An 18,852-nucleotide genomic window follows, 5' to 3' on the forward strand; every position below is an offset into this window, starting at 1 on the left:
TAAGTCTGCCCAGCGCTATCCCTGCCTCCCAACCTCCAGTCCTACCTCCCACCACTGGCTCTGGCACAGACCGTATAAGTCTGCCCCGCACTATCCCCGCCTCCCAACCTCCAGCCCCGCCTCCCACTACCGGCTCTGGCACAGACCGTATAAGTCTGCCCAGCACTATCCCCGCCTCCCAACCTCCAGTCCTGCCTCCCACCACTGGCTCTGGCACAGACCGTATAAGTCTGCCCCGCACTATCCCCGCCTCCCAACCTCCAGCCCCGCCTCCCACTACCGGCTCTGCTATCCAATCTCGGTTAAGCTCCTGAGGATCCTTTCCTTCTGAACAGGATTCCTTTATGTTTATCCCACGCATGTTTGAATTCCGTTACAGTTTTCCTCTCCACCACCTCCCGCGGGAGGGCATTCCAAGCATCCACCACTCTCTCCGTGAAGAAATACTTCCTGACATTTTTCTTGAGTCTGCCCCCCTTCAATCTCATTTCATGTCCTCTCGTTCTACCGCCTTCGTAAAATGAGATTTCAGACGGGCTACAGTTGCGCATTCTTCAACCCGAGAACAATAGGACTGCATTTGGGAGCTTATGGCCTGGAGGGAGGATTAAAAGCTGGCTGTTTGCATTAGCTTTCCCAATAACTGGAATGCTCAAAATCTGGGGCTCATTTTCAAAACACTTAGCCTTCCAAAGTTCCATAGAAACCTATGGAACTTTGGAAGGCTAAGTGCTTTGAAAATATGCCTCAGTATAACAGTTTCTCAGCATTTTTAGAAGAATCCATTTATGTGGGTGAAAAGAGTTAATCACTTGGCTATTTGTTATTATTATTTATTACATTTGTACCTCACGCTTTCCCATACATTGCAGGCTCAATGCGGCTTACATAGTAAATTACAATCACAAAGTCTTTAAAGATAATACTATGAACTATAGTAAATGTATTGAGAGTGGGGTTTTGAGGAATAAGTGAATTACTAGGGTTCACTGTTTATGGGAAGGCATAGCCGGGAATTGGGGGGAAAAATTAATTTTTGCTGTATCTAGTGGGTAAGTTTTGTAACTTGTGTTGGACTTCACAAATTAGTATCTAGTTTTATGCTTAGTAAAAATTAATCTCAAAAGTAATTTTAAAAAATCCTATAACTACCCTTTCAGAAGCTTTGCATTTTTCAATTATTTGATGTTTAATATCGTACAGATCAATTATAGTTCTTGAACCTAGCTAGAGAAATGTTTGAAAAGTGACCCTGAGGCAGGTATGTTAACTCGATTGCCTTTTTCCTTCTTTAATTTTTGTTTCCTGATGTCTAGGTAGCATCTCCTTCACAGCAATGACACCTGCTGGTGAAATTGCAGTATCTCTGTACTCCCTCAAAAGAAGTAGGAACTAGTGTTGAAATCTGAAGAACAGCAGGCATAAAAAGGATTTTAAAAAAACTCAAACCATAAACCTATGGTACAATGGTTAACACTTGGAACTGCCAACTGGCAGACTGCTTTGATTTCTGGCCAAGGAATGCAAATGGTAGAAGGGAGCCACTGAACAATCCTCTAATGGCTAAAATGAGGTTTTGTTCAGTTTAATAAATTTCATATAGGTCTCAGCAATTACCTGCTTATTATCCTATATTGAACTTGACATACTTATTGGCTACAAGTGGATGTAACCTCTGGAATCACAGACAGCCTACATTTTTTCAGGTCCATTAAGATGCTTGTGTAAATCACAAAACATACATGTACCATAGCATAGTAGGTATATTCTGCCTAGGATAACGTACTTATTAACATACATTGCCTTAAACAGCTTTTATTAATAGCGAGATCAATAAACGGAAAATAAACTGGCACAGTGACCAGCCCAGGAATAAAGTGTACTGACAGAGCTGGGGTTCAAATCCAACTGCTGCTCCTTGTGATCTTGGGCAAGTCACTGAACTGTACATTGCTTAAAGTACAAACTTAGATTGTAAGCCTTCAGAGGACAGGAAAATATTGTACCTAAACATAATTTGCCTTGAGTTACAACTGGAAAAGGCATGAGCTAAATCCAACATCCCTTTCCTTCCTCTCTGAGGTCAACAGCTAGAAATTCCACTCTAAGGTGTGCAACTTTTTGCAAATAGAACTGAGGGCGACACGGTCCTTAAAGCTTTACAGGGCTTGTGGTCCCTTAAACTTGTACCCATAATACTGCTCATCTTGAACCCTGGTACTGTGCATGAATGAGTTGTGGGTCTTAACAAAAAAAAAAATTAAGCATGAAGGTATATTCAAAAGTTACTTACATGGTTTGTTGGCTAACTTAGTAATATGCCACAAATTTAACACAGCAAAATCTGGCTCACAGTTTTACATCTGCTTATATTCATTCAAATGATAAGGAAATACTAGTTTAATTACATATTAACTTCCCTAATCCTGCAGTTGTAATCCTTGGCCATGGACTTACTGGGTATTTCCAGCGTGGGGTGTAAGGAAGCAATGTTCTTCACAGAAGGTGGAGAATGTCGACCATCTACCAAATCAGACTCGGCATCTTGAGCCTCCCCATGGATCACTGCAATACCCAATCTCAACCGCTCAGCAAATGATTGAGCCCTGAAGAAAGCAATCACATAAAAAAGCAAAAACAAACACATGTCATCCAATCACTTGGTAAAACTAAATTTTCCCTGATTCTGGAGGATGAAGAAAGAATGATGCAATTTGTCCAGCTGAACAAGACAGTTTCTCAGGAACACTCTATATCCCTAATAAAATGCCTTCTTTGTCACTTCCATCATACCACCTTAGGTTTTGCTCCTGTAGAATTTCAGATGCAAAAAAAAAAAAAAAAACGGGTCACACCTGGTCAGTACTAGTATGGGAGAACTGGAAGATTGAGTGCTACAGGACTGTAGTCAGCACAGAACTAACGTCCCCGCTAAATACGCCACCCTCTGGATACCAAGGCGATTCAAGACACAGTCAACGAATGTATACTATTAGGCTCTGGTAATATGATTTTTAAATGTATGGGTGTAAGTATGTATTTACTAATGGTGAAACAAACATACAGGATCTCCCTTCAGAATCTGTGACACCTTCCTGTTGCTAGACTAATGAGTGTGGTTGTGAGCAAAAAGTCTACAGATTCTTCTGATAAGCAATTCTTTGAAATCTTGGTGGATGAGCTTTCCTACTACAGTCTTCTCTAGAAACTGTGTCATTTTGGAGGTTTGGATCTTCTCTACTGTTCAGAAATGGTTCAGCGGCCTTGCAATTCCAACACGCATGGATAACATTGGGTAACCATGGTTGCAGGAGGTGTGATCAAATAGAAGAAAATGTCATGTTATGTGCAAAATGCACTTATATACAATTTCCATCTCCTGCAACCTGGGAGGCCCTTGTGGCTACACAGGTAGCATTGAACTCCTTATTTCATGAGAGGACCCAACTGCATATCCTACCAGCATTCTCTGGTTTGACTCTCAGGTCCACCCAAAGCCTTCCAGGGCCTCCACTCCAGGTCCTAGCGCTTCCACCAGCTGCCTTCCAGGTGCTGTGGAGGACTTGTAGTCCATCTGCATATCCTCCCAGCGTTCTCCAGGGTGACTCCAAAGTACACTGCTCCAGATGCTGAATGCCGAAACGTTTTCTCTCTACAGGTTTTATTTTCTTTCTGCTATTCCCAGTGATTCCAGTACAATTTTTCTTCTTGACACTGTCCCTTCCCAATCTCTCTTTCTCCATCTGAAACCACTGTATACCTCAGGACCACATTGCCTACCTTCTGCTTCCATCACCTCACCATACCTTTTGTCTTCTCCCTTCTTCTCAGCTCTCAAACTTCAACATTTTTTCCATTCAACCATCTCCATTCTGAGTGCATCTCATCTTTGTCACTGTTGTCAAGCCTCTCCTACTCTTCTCCATACTCTTTTGCTCCTTCTCCTTTTCTCTGCTGGTGATATCAATCCCAATCCTGGTCCCATCAGCTCTCACCCTACTTGTGCAGGTCGCACCGCAGTGTCTCCAATGTAAATTCTGTTCCTCGCCTTTCCTCTTCTTCTCTGCCACTCTCATGTGCCCTGTGGAATACCCCTCAATCTCCAACAAGCTTTCCTATATCCACGACCTCTTAATCTCTCGTACTATCCATCTGCTTGCACTAACCGAGACTTGGCTTTGCCCTGAAGACTTTGCTTCAACTGCTGCCCTGTGTTATAGAGGTTACCTTTTCTCCCATACACCTCGCTCGGTTGGCCACGGAGGTGGTGTTGGGCTATTACTCTCACCCTCCTGTAGATTTCAACCTCTTCTTCCACCTCAGTCTCATTGCTTTTTTCCTTTGCAGTCCACTCCATCTGTCTAATCACTCCACCAAGTAGCAGTATTTATCAACCCCCTGATAAGTTCTTTTCTCACTGACTTTGGCTCCTGGCTTTCCTTCTCTCTCGAACTTCTCTCCTTCCCTCATTCTTGGGGATTTTAACATTCATGCTAATGATCCCTCTGATTCATGCCTCTCAGTTTCTTGCTTTAACATCCTCTTTCAATCTTCAGTTGCGTTCCAGTACGGCTACTCACCAGATGGCAGTCTTGATCTTGTCTTCTTTTTCAACTGCTCACTCTCCAGTTTCTGCACCTCAGTTCTTCCTCTCTCCGACCATGTGATAACCTTCACACTTAAACACCCTCCCCCCCAGTCCTGTTCAATCTCCACCTATACATTTAGGAATCTTCAGGCTACTGACTCTCGAACTCTCTCCACCAGCGTTTCGTCCCTCTTCTCAACCACTATGTTATCCAAGTCTGTCAATGAGGCTGTCTCTTCCTATAATACTATTCTCTCCTCTGTTCTGAATAATCTCGCTACTCCCATTCCCTGTTCTGTAAGGCATACCAAATCCCAGCCTTGGCTGACCTCTAGAATCCGCTACCTATGTTCCAGTGCCCAATCTGCTGAATGCCTTTGGCTGAAATCCCGTGCCCATACTGACTGCATATATTTCAAATTCTTGCTGTCCATCAGGGTTGGGGAGGCCTGAGGCTGGAATGGGGGGCCCCCCCCCTCCACGTAGCTATGCCACTGACCAGGAGGTATAGGGAGGGAAAGGATTTGACACCCCTATGGGCCACAGCACCAGCCAGCAGCCCTGGGAGACAAGAAGAAAAATTAGGAGCCAGAATGAATTATAAACACTGATGACCCCAGTAACATTTTTTTTTCTCTTCCCTTAAGACTAAGAATCCCCAGGCCTACCAGACCAGTCAAGTCTGCACAGGCTCGAACGTCTACCACCTGCTGGGAGACTGAGAAATACTGACTCGAGGAGGGAGTGCACAGATAACCTACAGGCTCCACCAGAATGTAGTTCTCAGCCTGGGCTGGTCTGGAGGGACTAAAGGAACAGCCAATTACCTGCCTGAGCAAGACTGCTATGCCTCAGGCTGCCATTCTGCCCCTGTTCTGGTTTATTTGTTTTTTAATTGCATTTCCTGACAGGGGAAAAAAAAAACAGCACAATGTTCCCCCTCCCCCAAAAGGAGGTGGGAGGACTTACCACTGTGGGCCCCGACACAGCCCAGGACATGAAGCAAACACCTGCAGGTCAAGGCTCTGAGTCACTGAGGAGGAACTAACAGCCCTTCTCTACCTCAACCAGTGGTCTGACTGTGGGTCAGATCCTGGGAAGGAGTTCCCTGGCGAGGCTTCAACCAAAGAGCCAAGGGCCATAGACCAAGGATCAGGAAGTCTGGCCTACAGGCTGAGAACATAGTTAACATAGAGGCATATTTTCAAAGCACTTTGGGAGGCTAAGTTCCATAGGTTTCTATGGAACTTTGGGAGGCTAAGTGCTTTGAAAATGAGCCTGATAGTAAATGACGTAATATAGTCCAATTCCACCGTTTGTTAGAGGCAGAGAAATACTGGAATCAGAGAAATACTGGAATGTTCTTGGCTGCACCACCTGTTATCCTGACGTCATCAGAATCTCTGCCTCCATCTGCTAATATATAACCCATACATCTGGACTAATATAGCACAGGGGTTCTCAACCCAGTCCTCGGGACACACTCACGCCAACCAGGTTTTCCAGATACCCACAATAAATATGCATATGAGAGACCTGCATGGAATGGAAGTAGCACATACAAATTTACCTCATGCACATTCATTGTGGATATCTTGAAATCCTGACTGGCTAGGTGTGGTGATTGGGTTTTGTTAGTAAAGAAGACAGTGAGTTTTTTCCTCACATAAGTGTGAGTTTTTTTACTTTGGTTTTTCTCCTGTTTCCTCTTTACATCGGGACCTATGATATTACTCTACTCCTATTATATATAGGGTTATGATAAACATTGTTGATGTTCACCCTATGAGCTTTGAGGTTCCCTTTTGATTAAGAAATTTGAATTCTTTGAATTCTCCAATCACTGTGAGAGACATACAATTTTCAAACTGTTGACAGGTTGACTGTCTTTATACCAAAAACCCAAAAAGCTGTTGGTATTACAGATTACCTAACACCTTCCATCTAAATCCTCTTTCACCTCTGCTTATGATCGACTGTTTTTAAATCATGTAACAAGGTTATCATATCTATACTCTGTAAGCCACATTGAGCCTGCAAAAAGGTGGGAAAATGTGGGGTACAAATACAATAAATAAATAAATAAAATAAATTACCACTGTATCAAGCAAAAAAATATATTAAGACTGACTAAACTGACGATTAACTAAATTGAAGAGACCATCATTCAAAACAAGGACTTTTTAAAATCACATGCTGTGTGTAAAAACATTATTAACAGTCCTTAGATTTAATCATCATATGATCGCACTTTTCTCTCTTAAAATCAAAGTGGTAATTTTTGATTGCAATAGTAGATGTAAACCTCACCAGTCTCAGTTTAAATTCTCTGCCTGGTTTCTGACAATATTAGTTATGGACAGACACAAACACTTCAAAAGTATAACTTGAGCATAAACAACAAACTTTTTTTTCATAGGAAAGGCTGCTCTAGAGCAAGTTGTCATGGTATTAATATTGCACTTGAGTCCCCTGGAGTATCAGAAAATATTCTTTTTTAGAAAGATGGTGGAGATGCACAGTAAGGTCTCCTAGTAGAGGAGGGAGAGACAAGAAACAATGAGAGAGAGAGAGAAAAAGAAAACAGTGAGAGAATTACAGAATGCACCTAGAGGTCTTCAGGGTATATCTCAGGTTAACAAATGAGAAGGCAGCCAGGTATCAACTGGGGTCTGACACTGCACCAGGAATAAGTACATAAGTACATAAGCACTGCCACGCTGGGAAAAGACCAGCACTCTGTCTCTGACAGCGGCCAATCCAGGCCCCAAGAACCTGGCAAAAACCCAGAATTTAATAACGATCAATGGACTTTTCCTTCAGGAATCTGAGAATACACCAACTAGACACAAACCTAACTAACTATGTCCTTACTTGCTTTTCTGTGCAACATTTTTGAAAACAAGGTATTGGGGTGACATTTTATTAAAATTAAAATACGTTTTTAAAACAGTATTACGGGAAGAAAAGAGGAAACAGTCTATTAGACCCAGAAATAGTTAGAGAATGGATGTACGATTACTTTTTTTTCCTGATGTATTGAAAGGGAACAGATTTGTACTCACCTCTTCGCAGATGAAGGTGATTTGGCCACAATCACTGCATTTCTATAATCTGGAATCTGTTGGGAAGAGGAAAGATACACCCATTTGAAAAACAACAGTAGCATCTGTTAGCCTGAAGTATGTATGTAATCACTAGATACTTTTAAAATGATAAAACACAATCACTGAAATGAGATATATTATAAAATGTTTTAAATTCTTGTCTCAACTTTCTTTAAAGCTCCAGTAATGGAATGGTAAGGTATGACATAATAACCGAGGCAAAAATCATAGGACTTGGCAGGTAGTCAGTTAGCCAAAGAGCTCTGCTTGCCAGTGCTTATGCCTTGCCATACTGTGACAAACCAAGGTCCACCAAGCCCAGTATCCTGTTTCCAATAGAGGCCAATTCAGATCACAAGTACCTGACATTATACCAAAAGATTAAAACAAATTTTATGCTGCTTATCCTAGAAAAAAAGTAGTGGATTTTCCCAAGTCCATCTTAATAATGGCTTATGGACCTTTTTTTTTTTTTAGGAAACTGTAGAAACCTTTTTTAAGCCCTGCTAAGCTAACATAGGAGTGGCCTAGTGGTTAGTGCAGTGGACTTTGATCCTGGGGAACCGAGTTCGATTCCCACTGCAGCTCCTTGTGACTCTGGGCAAGTCACTTAACCCTACATTGCCCCTGGTACAAAATAAGTACCTGAATATATGTAAACCGCTTTGTATGTAGTTGAAAAAAACCTCAGAAAGGCGGTATATCAAGTCCCATTTCCCCCTTTCCCTTATGACATCACAATATCAGAAGTGAGCCAAGTATCGGGCAATCAAGCCATTGTGACATCACTGATGAGGTTGGCTCTTATTGGTGGAATGAGTGGAGGAGTAGCCTAGTGGTTAGTGCAGTGGACTTTGATCCTGGGGAACTGGGTTCGATTCCCACTGCAGCTCCTTGTGACTCTGGGCAAGTCACTTAACCCTCCATTGCCCCTGGTACAAATAAGTACCTGAATATACTATGTAAACCGCTTTGAATGTAGCTGCAAAAACCACAGAAAGGTGGTATATCAAGTCCCATTTCCCTTTCCCATATTGACGAATTCCAGAGTTTAATTACACGTTGAGTGAAGAAATACTTCCTGGTTTGCTTTAAGTTTATTACTTAGTAGTATACCCCCTAGTACATGGCTTTGATTCCTTTGTGTGGATCCTTTTTCCATTTTTTGGGAAGTTGTTCATTTCACTAGCCTTTTTCACCATGCTCACTGTTTGGCCTTCCTTCTACCTTTTAATACATGGAATCCATCTGGTTTGGGCTTCCAAGATGGTATTTTTAAACAATGTCCATACTGATTTAAATTCTTAGCCTTTGCTGCTGCTCCTTTTATTTTAATTTACCATTTTCCTCATTTTATCACAGTTACCCTTTTGAAAGTTAAATGCTAATGCAGTAGATTTACTTAGTGTCTTCATTCTAGTTATTAACTCACATTTGATCATGTTAAGATCTTTATAGCCAAGTGGCCCCAATACACTTACATATTGCACCAAGCTCTGCAATCTACTAAGGACCAGATCTAAAATAGTTCCCCCCTCTTGTCGACTCCTGAACCAACTGCTCTATGAAGCAGTCACTTATTTCCTCTAAGAGCTTTACTGCCCCAGCATTTCCTGATGTGACATTTATCTAGTAAAATATTGGGGTAATGTATTGAAATCACTCATTATAGTGTTGCCAGTTTACCTAATTCCTGTGAATATTCTACTGTTTGTCTGTTCATTCTGGCCAAGTAGACAGTAGTATACGCCCACATTATTCTATTTTCCTCCACATATGAAACTTCTATCCATACACTCGGCACAAAATCATGGAATAAACTACCGAATGCTATAAAACAGCGCGTGACTTGACAACCTTCCGGAAGTTATTGAAGACGCACCTGTTCGAAGAGACTTACAATAAGAATCCTCCTTAATGACTTGATTTCCATTCTATATCTAAACCAACAAATACTGGTCCCTTCTAATTTGATTATGTTAATCATATTATCACTATTCGTCAGTATATTTTACCTGTTTTATTTTGTGCTATGTAAATCATTCTACTGAGCTATTTACCTAATTTCTTACACAGTAATATGTTAAATTACCCTGTGTATGATTATACCTTTTGCAACATAATGTAAGCCACATTGAGCCTGCAAACGGTGGGAAAATGTGGGGTACAAATGCAGCAAATAAATAAATAAATTTTCTGATCTTTGCTATGTATGACTCAATTCCCTCTTTAAACATAGCATCATCCCTCCTCCAATTTGATCCATCTTATCACTGTGGTATAATTTGTACTTTGGTTATCAGTGTTTCATTGGTTATTGTTCCTTTACCAGATCTCCGAGATGCCCATTATATCTACGCCCATTTACTGCTATACATTCCAACTTTTCCATCTTATTTTTTAGGCTTCTGGCATTTGTATGCAGACATTTCAAAGAGTGTTTTCTTGTTTGTATATACACAACATGCTTAGCAGATGACGGGAGATTAACTGTAGAAAGTATTTCTGTCTGTTCTTCCCTTAAAGGTTCCTTACTTCTGCCTTTATTGCACCCTATCAGGGGCCATAACTTCACAGTTTTGTTAGTATCCTTCAAAGATACCCTACACTTCTGAGAGACTGTCTGCTTTCCTCCAGGTTCTAATTTAAAAGCTGCTCTCTCTCCTTTTCACCATCTTTCCCCCATACTCAGTTTCATCCCACTCTGTTTAGTTTTCAGAGAATTGTCTTGCCCCCGAACAGACGGATGGACAGACACTTTTCAATCCCTTCTGACTTCTGTTGAGTTGGAAAGAATAAACCGTTAACAGTCCATTACTCCTAAAATGGAAAGTTCTTGAAGGATAAAGTAGTGAGAAATTCAAGGTCACATATACCCACACAATTAATTTACTTTGAAAAACTAGATTCCCAATTAGGTTAAGAAATATTGCTCTACATATCCATTTTCTTTTAATAAGCGTCATATATTCCCAGTCTAATTAACTATGTAACCTGATGTCTCCAAGAACTGAATTCCCTCACCTCTTCTTGAATGTACTGGATAAGGAATGGTGATGCTCGCAAATTATCCACTGGAATGTTGAAGAAGCCCTGAATCTCTTTCTGGTGCAAGTCCATAGTGATAAGATGAGTCAGACCTTAAAGAAGAATAGACAAGATGGGAATGAAAAAGGTGAAATTTAAGCTTCTTAATTTCCTTTCCTGGTCACAATAGACCAGTCCAGTCTACTGGTCAAAGGATATAAACTTATTTGTTTAGTAAAGCCTACCCCGAAGTCAACAATGCTGCTTAACCCCCTTTTTTTCCCGTTTTGTTAGTTTACCCGCATTGCACCCTCTGTCAGCTTCCCTTTTGCTGCTCTTGTATTCCCATCCGTATTCTCTTATTTTAGCCACTCTGTACTTAAATTTGTAACCTTTGTATACTGGACCAAATTTATCCTGTTGTATTATGTAATTTTCCAGTAACTTTGTTAGCCACATTGAGCCCGCATAAGCTGGGAAAATGTGGGATACAAGTGAACCAAATAAATAATATAAACCAACAGTCTAGATCGGTCTATCTGGATGATAATGAAGCCTACTAATTTATTCAGAAAAAAATAAACTGAATTTAAACTGGATTATAATGAAACCATTCAGAATTAAGCAGTATATTCAATAAGATTAAACTTACAGCTTCTTTCAAACTTTCTCTGGCAAATATTTACTTAAAATTTTCCATATAAACAAACTACCATGGTGTGGTTTGTAGTCAAACAGAAAATTACAAACAGAAAGGAAATCATTGTACAGTTTCAGGGTTCTCTCACATACATTCAGAGCAGTGCTTGTGATTTATCTGTCAGTGGGTATAAAAAGCCTCCTTGAGATCCAGTGAACACAGCTACTTCCTTCTTTAGAAAACTTAAGCATAGCAGCCATATTTCCTTGTTTTTGAAATTTGACATTTAATTTTAGGGTAGGTCTGAATTTGCCAGCCTTTTGGGGGACCGGAGAATACTCAACTAAAAGCTTCACCTCTTTCTTGTGGTGGGAGAGGGTTAATTACTCTAACCAACAATTTTCACTTAAATTTGGTCCAGGTTTTTGGTGAGCAGATACATTTTTGCACAAGCTATGTGGAAGGACTGTCAATGGATAATCTGTAACCATCCCATACGGTCTGGAGAATTCATGTGTGAGGTTATAATGGTCCAATAGTTTTTTTAAAACCTCAGCCTTTCATAACAGGAAAGAACATTTCATACGGATCTGGACAAAAATCAACTCTAGTTTTGAACGGGCAGCAGTATAGGGCTTTTAAGCTGACTCCAATGGGGAATCCTGTTGTCTGAGGAGAGACGGTCTCTCTGGTAGCATCTCTTACGGACACCGATGTTTTCAAGAGTGCAGACGTCAGCTTAAATATGGCAGTGGAGAGGGTCTGAAGTATGCAGTAGTGGCCCTCAAGGATAGCCACTCTCTGCTTCACCTTCTGTGAAGAGTTTGTTCTCACTGCATGGCACACTAGCAAGCTTTTCCTGCATGCCTTCAGAGAGACCTTTAGTTTGCAGCCAGGAGAATCTGCAAGTGTCACTGGCTACTACAGAGTCTCTTGATGGTACCTCAACATTACAGGTCATCTGAACTACATATTTTTTCTATGCCTTGTTTTTTTATTACCTTGACTGAAAGAAATAATTAACATTTTGTAGGATGCTGCTAAGTTATCTAAATTTTCAACCATGCACAGTTGATTAAAAAAAAAAGCTATACAGGATTACAGCATAGCGTTCTAATATTTGTGTTCCTCAATATGGTCCAAAGCCTTGGGCTCACCATGTGAGGCACCAAGACAAGTGTGTTTGTACTTCTGGTTTTTTTTGAGGGCAATATTGACAGCCACACCATAATAGTACTACTACTACTAACATTTCTAAAGCGCTACTAGGGTTACGCAGCGCTGTACAATTTAACATAGAGGGACGGTCCCTGCTCAAGGAGCTTACAATCTAAGAGACAAGTGAACGGACAGTCCGATAGGGGCAGTCAAATTGGGGCAGTCTGGATTTAGTGAACGGTAAGAGTTAGGTGCCGAATGCAGCATTGAAGAGGTGGGTTTTAAGCAAAGACTTGAAGATGGGCAGGGAGGGGGCTTGGCGTAAGGGCTCAGGAAGGTTGAGTTGGGGCATGACAAATCCTGTACAACTACCTGGATGTGATATTGTGTGCCCGCCTTCTTTCTCACTTCAAACACATTATGGGCCTTATTTGTGTTTGGCGAAACAGATGGGTAAATTAGGCCTTACCTGCTAATTTTCTTTCCTTTAGTCCCTCCGGACCGGCCCAGAATGTGACTGATGGGTTGTGCACGCCTTCCAGCAGGTGGAGACTGAGAAAAAAACTGTGACTCTAGCCAGCCAATAAGAGCCCTTGCCAGCTAGAGAAAGATCCAGTAATAAGGTACCAAAGCAGAAGGAAAGGCATAGAAGAAATAGAAAACCTGTGCATCCAAAAACCTGAGCAGCTACCGGCACATTGCCAACAATGGGTGAGTGCCTTCAAACACATCATGGCCCTTCATACAGGACATTTCAGTAAGCTTCTTTGTTTGTTATTTTATTAATGTATTTTTATTTATTTATTTTTTATTTAATATAGACCAAGAAACTAACAACACGGCTCCGAACAAACACAGATATCTGAAGGGAGGGATCTGGGCCGGTCCGGAGGGACTAAAGGAAAGAAAATTAGCAGGTAAGGCCTAATTTACCCTTCCTTAGCGTCCCTCCGGACCGGCCCAGAATGTGACTGATGGGAAGTAACAAAGCAGTGAAAATATGGGAGGGACCCTAGCAGCCCCGCCGACAAAAACGCATGCTTCAAAACGAAACCTGCCGACGACTGAGGACGTCGAAACGTCAGAGCTTAGAAAAAGAATGCAGAGATGACAAAATGGCCACCGTATCACTGTCTTGTGGAGGCCCCAGACCACACTCTGTCTACAAGACTATATGACCTGTTGCAGAACGAGCTCCAAAATGCTGTAGAACAAGTTTCCCCGAAAGAAGATAAGCCTAAGTACTCTGTACTTAAAATCATCGAGGAATAAATAGGTTTAGAGGCCATGAACCCCTTACGCCTATCTCAAAATACAACAAAGAAGAAGATCAACAGATGTAACCAGAAAAAAAATCAAAATAGTGGATGAACCCCCATTTGACATCCAAACACTTCAAATGCCGCTGTTTCTCTGAGCCAAAAAAGGAACGTAATCAGGCAAGGCCATCAGCTGAGAAGCATAAAAGCAAAATACCACTTGGAGAGATAGGAAGGAACTGGCCGGAATACTACGCGATCGGCACAGAAGTCCAAGAAAAGCGATATACACAACACCTGCAACTCCGAAACTTGCCTAGCGGAAACAATGGCCAGCAAAAATACTGCCTTCAAAGCCAAGCCTTTCAGAGTACAGGACGACAAAGGGTCAAAGAGAGGCTTAGTAAGAACTGCCAGAACGAAATTCAGACCCCAACGAGGAAAAGTACCTCGCTAGGGAAAAGGAAGGAGATTAACCGCGCTCAAAAAACGCACCACAGCTAGAAAACTAGCTAAAGACCTCCTCCAGATACCATCCCAAAAGGACGAGAAAATCGCAATCTGCACCTTAAGAGAAGCGAAAGGAAGAGCTTAGATCAAGTCCCTCTACACAAATGTAACCTTACATAACCGAAGCACGAAAGGAGATTTGTGCATGAGCTTTAGCCTATCCTCAAGATCCTCCAAGAGCGCTCATCAATCAAAGTAATGAGCTAAGAAAAATAACCCCTGCTAAACAATTGAGGCCATTCAAGAGCCAGGCCGTAATACAGCAGAGAACCGGATTCGGATGAATGACAGGACCTCGCTGCACCAGAAGTTTGAAAGAAAAGTTCACCAAAGGACGTGGAAAACCGGCACACCATGGACTTTGAGACCACACCAGTGCTACCAAAATCAGACGTTCCCTGTGTGTGTCGACCTTCCAAAAGAAGACACCCTATCAGAGGACAAGGAAGAAAGGCATACCTTAAACCAGCTGAGAAGCATAGTAGAAGAACGTCCACACTCTGCGCTTTGGAAATCTCATGACGACGGCAAAAATAGAGGAAATCTGCATTACTATCAGAGGACCACAGATCCAACCTGGGATACCCCCAACGATCTAGTAACAACCGCAACACCACTTAGATTGGCGACCACTCTGTCAAAATGAGCCTGTAACGACAGAGAAAAGGTGCTTGAACATTTAGGACCCATGCTACATGAGCCACTGAAAGAGCCACCCGATGAACGTGCGGCCCTTGAAACAATAGCAATGGGATTCACTCCAACGGTAGAGTCCTCATTCCTCTTTGCGGAATGATAAAAATATAACTGCTGCGACATTGCCCAAGATTACATGAACTACTCAGCCTGTCAGTAGCAGAAGAACCCTGAGGAGCGCCAGACGAATCGCTCTGGTCCCCAACCGGTCTAAATGATAATAATGTCTTCTGAAAAGACAGAGACCCTGACTAAACTGCTTCAGAAAATGAACTCCCCGGCCGAGGAGACTGGCATCCGCCGACACTCCAGACTAACAGAGATGATTCAAATGCATATCTTTGGACAAATGAAAGTGCCAAAGCCACCAATGTAGACTGGTCCTGACCTGGAAAGAAAGAAGCAAAGACTGATGAAAGGAAACCTTCTGAGATAACCATCTGGGCAGTTGCAACCTCTGAGGAGACTCCAAGAAAATCCTAGTGCAAGGCACTGCCTCCATCGGTACTGCCATGGTTCCCCAAAACCTGTAGAAACAATCTCTTTCCGATGGACTGAAAATCTGCCAGGAGTGACGAAGTTGAGCCTGGAGCGTGATGACTCGAGGCAACAGTAAACACTCGACTCTGGCTTATGGGAAACCTAACTCTCAGAGGCTCTATCGACTAAGAGGGTAGAAGACGGCTCCTGTGCCTAACTAGTATCCAAGATAGGAACTGCAAGAATTCTGCCCCCCGAGCTGTCACCAGAAGACTCTCGTGACAAGAGTTTGCCCAGAATAACCAATTATCCAACTGAAGATGCAACAAAATGCCCCTTTGTTCTAAGAGCCGCCACTACAGCTACCATAACTTTAGTGAACAAAGGAAACAAAAATCTGCAGGAGAAATAGAAATGTGAAAGTAGGCTTCTGAATGAAACAAGAGAAGTCAGAAACTCCCCTGACCACACTGCGACAAAGACAGGCCGCAAAGTCCCCCTTCGAAAGAGGGCCACTAGAGGTCTTGAGCGACCGGCAAGAAATCTAAAATCGAAGAGAAAATGGGGGAAAGACCTTGTCACTGAACTGTCCGAGGGAAAGAAATTGGACAAAGGTCCAGACGCCCACAGAGAACCGCTCTGATGGCCACAAGTTTGATGCGAGCCCTGGAAAGAGATACTGGAGTAAACTGAAATGCGTACCCTACTCGCATAATCTGCAATACTCAGCAATCCAAAGAAAGGTAGACTCGCCTCTCTTGAACTGGCGCCAAGCGAGCACCTACAGGGAGCAGAGGCAGTACCTGCACCCCTGCATTGCCAAGAGCAGGAGAAGCAATGGATAAAAATCTGACAGCAAGAAGACCCATAATAGCAGACTAATACTAGAGTGCTATAAAAAGTATAACTCATGAGAATTGCCTCAAACTAGCACGTAAACTCCCAGTGACCTGTTACAAAGAACTCCCATAGAGATCGGAATTCCAAGAGATGCAACTGGAAAACGCTGCAGAAAATTAGTACCCACCACCTAAAGTAAAACCAGACATTTAGTGGGTAGTCTGGATGCAGATGTGGGTATTGCTGGAGACCGGACACACCTGAAGGACCTACAGAGTGTAAATGCTAAATAGTAGTAGTCTTAATAGTGCCCCCAGTGTGAGAATGCTTATGCTCTGAAAAACTCAATTAGGCTTGATTATAGGAATTTGATCAGCCAAAAAAAAGGAACTAGAAGCTGTAGCTGGTTCGACTTGGCTAATTAGGGCCGAGAGCAGGCACTGAACCAGAAAAATAGTAGCAGTAGTAGTAGTAAGAGGTAGGTGCCAGCTGCGCACCCATCCCCAAATGCCACTGACTGGACATGGCTCAGCACTGGACAAAAATCATAAGGACAATTATATACTGAGGCTGGAAAACTGTATCAAGAGCAGCGTATGCCAGAATATGTCACCCCACTAAAAAGTGGATAAAGGAGAGGGAGAGGAGGGGAGGAGGGGAAAGGAGGAGAGATATAGGCAAAAAATGCCTGATTATATACTTATATATACCGCTGTCCAGAAGGGAGCATAAGACTACAACCAAAGTGGCCACCTGCAGAGCTGCATGAAAGTAGCAAAAATAAAAACACATACAGAACCCACTTATATTCTATTCCTCTTGTTTTTAGTAAGTCTGCCTGCTAATAAGTTCCCCCTGCTGTTATATCAAGGATGTAAGCTCAATGAGCAGGGACTGCCAAGTTGTATATGTTGTACAGCGCTGCGTATGCCTTGCAGTGCTATAGCAATGATAAGCAGTAGTGGCATTGCAGAGAGAGCAATGCAATGCGCTGCATGACCTGCTAGGTCTTGACCACCTTTACTCAACTGGTAAATACCTTATGGGAGGCCCATACAAGAAACATAAGCAAGCCAAAAAATCCCCTCAGCCGCAAGCTCCCGCCTCGTAGGCAAGGCACCAGACTCTCTCATCAGAATGCTGACAGTTGTCACTGCACGCACTTCTGCATCCAATATGACCTCCAAAATGGCGGCAGTTCCCGCCAAAATCGGAACCGAAGATGAAAACGCGAGTAGCGGCAGACCAACGGACTTGAAGTCGGACACCCCCTCCGACAGCGCCAACCGCAAAACGGAACCAGAACCTTGGACCTTTTTTGTTAAAACTGCGCAAAAGCAGCAAACACAGCCGTTCCTAAAAACCGCCTCGCTGACAGAAACAGCGGCGGAGTTCATCTACAGAGTGAAAACAAAGGACAGGGAACAAAAAACAGCTGATCAGGAAACATCTGAGTGCTCCGGAGCAGCCCTGCTAGTTCTTACCGCCCACAAACGGCTCTGCTAAGCCAGCAGACCGGGAGGCTCGCTTCTTTCAGTCAATTATTTCATTATTTATCATTTAGATTAAGCCGCTGCCTCTCCCATCCTCCACAGCCGCCCCCCCTGAGGCGCTTGAGGAAATCTTTATATTGCTTAGAAAAAGCAAAAACAAGCTAGCAAAGTCAAATTAGCCAGCAAGAGGGAGAAAAGCTTTTTTTTTTTTTTTTTTTTTTTTTTAAGTAGCTGCCTCTCCCTACCTCTACAGTTCTTACAACGAAGAGCTGGAGGAAACTCACATCAGTCAGACTGCTCCTGACAACAGTCTGCTTTCCAAAGCATCAGAAATTAGGGCAGAATGCTTTTACTTCAGGGAGGAATGGGGGGGGGAGGGACTCGGCCTACCGAGTGTGACACCCCCGAGGCTCTGAGGGACCCCCACGGGTTTCAGGCTTCAAACAGCAGGTTTTTGTTATATCTCTTCAAAAATGCACAGGGACACAGACAAAAATTATACCAACACTCAACAAAAGAGAGAAAAGAAAAGTATAGAAAAGTCTGAGACTGAAGGGCTCACCACCTTCCACCTGCTGGAGACTGAGATTACTGGATCTTTCTCTAGCTGGCAAGGGCTCTTATTGGCTGGCTAGAGTCACAGTTTTTTTCTCAGTCTCCACCTGCTGGAAGGCGTGCACAACCCATCAGTCACATTCTGGGCCGGTCCGGAGGGACGCTAAGGAACTGTGATTTATTATGTTTCTTTATGACACTTTTTCTCCTTCAATGCATTTCGCTTTTCGGCCAGCAGATGGTGTCTGTCCTTTGCTTTATAGCTGCAGGAAAAGCAAACATTTTCCTTTCAGCTTAACCCCCACCCCCCCTGAAGGAGAGTAACCTGCACTGCCATTGGCCAAATACCCTCAGTGTTAATTGACCCTGAAGTGCAAGATCCAGCCAGAATATGTCGGAATTCCCTAGTCTCAGAGTGGGAGTGTGGACAGTGAAGACCTCTGCACTGAAACCCTGTTCGCAGTTATTATTCCTGACCTCCCCAGGTACTACTTAGGTA

General features: G+C 42.7%; 1 protein-coding gene across 1 annotated transcript in view; it reads right to left on the reverse strand.

The window, feature by feature from the left end:
- The window catches only part of PRPSAP2 (phosphoribosyl pyrophosphate synthetase associated protein 2), a 71,289-nt gene that overhangs the window by 19,002 nt on the left and 33,435 nt on the right, over positions 1 to 18,852 (reverse strand). The window contains exons 6-8 of the mRNA XM_030213316.1: positions 10,720 to 10,835; positions 7,654 to 7,709; positions 2,458 to 2,606 (exon numbers count right to left, since the gene is read on the reverse strand). Of these exons, the coding sequence (XP_030069176.1) occupies positions 2,458 to 2,606; positions 7,654 to 7,709; positions 10,720 to 10,835 (321 nt within the window). The remainder of the gene's footprint in view (positions 1 to 2,457; positions 2,607 to 7,653; positions 7,710 to 10,719; positions 10,836 to 18,852) is intronic.

This window comes from Microcaecilia unicolor, chromosome 8 (assembly GCF_901765095.1).
Source record: "Microcaecilia unicolor chromosome 8, aMicUni1.1, whole genome shotgun sequence".
NCBI lineage: Eukaryota > Metazoa > Chordata > Amphibia > Gymnophiona > Siphonopidae > Microcaecilia > Microcaecilia unicolor.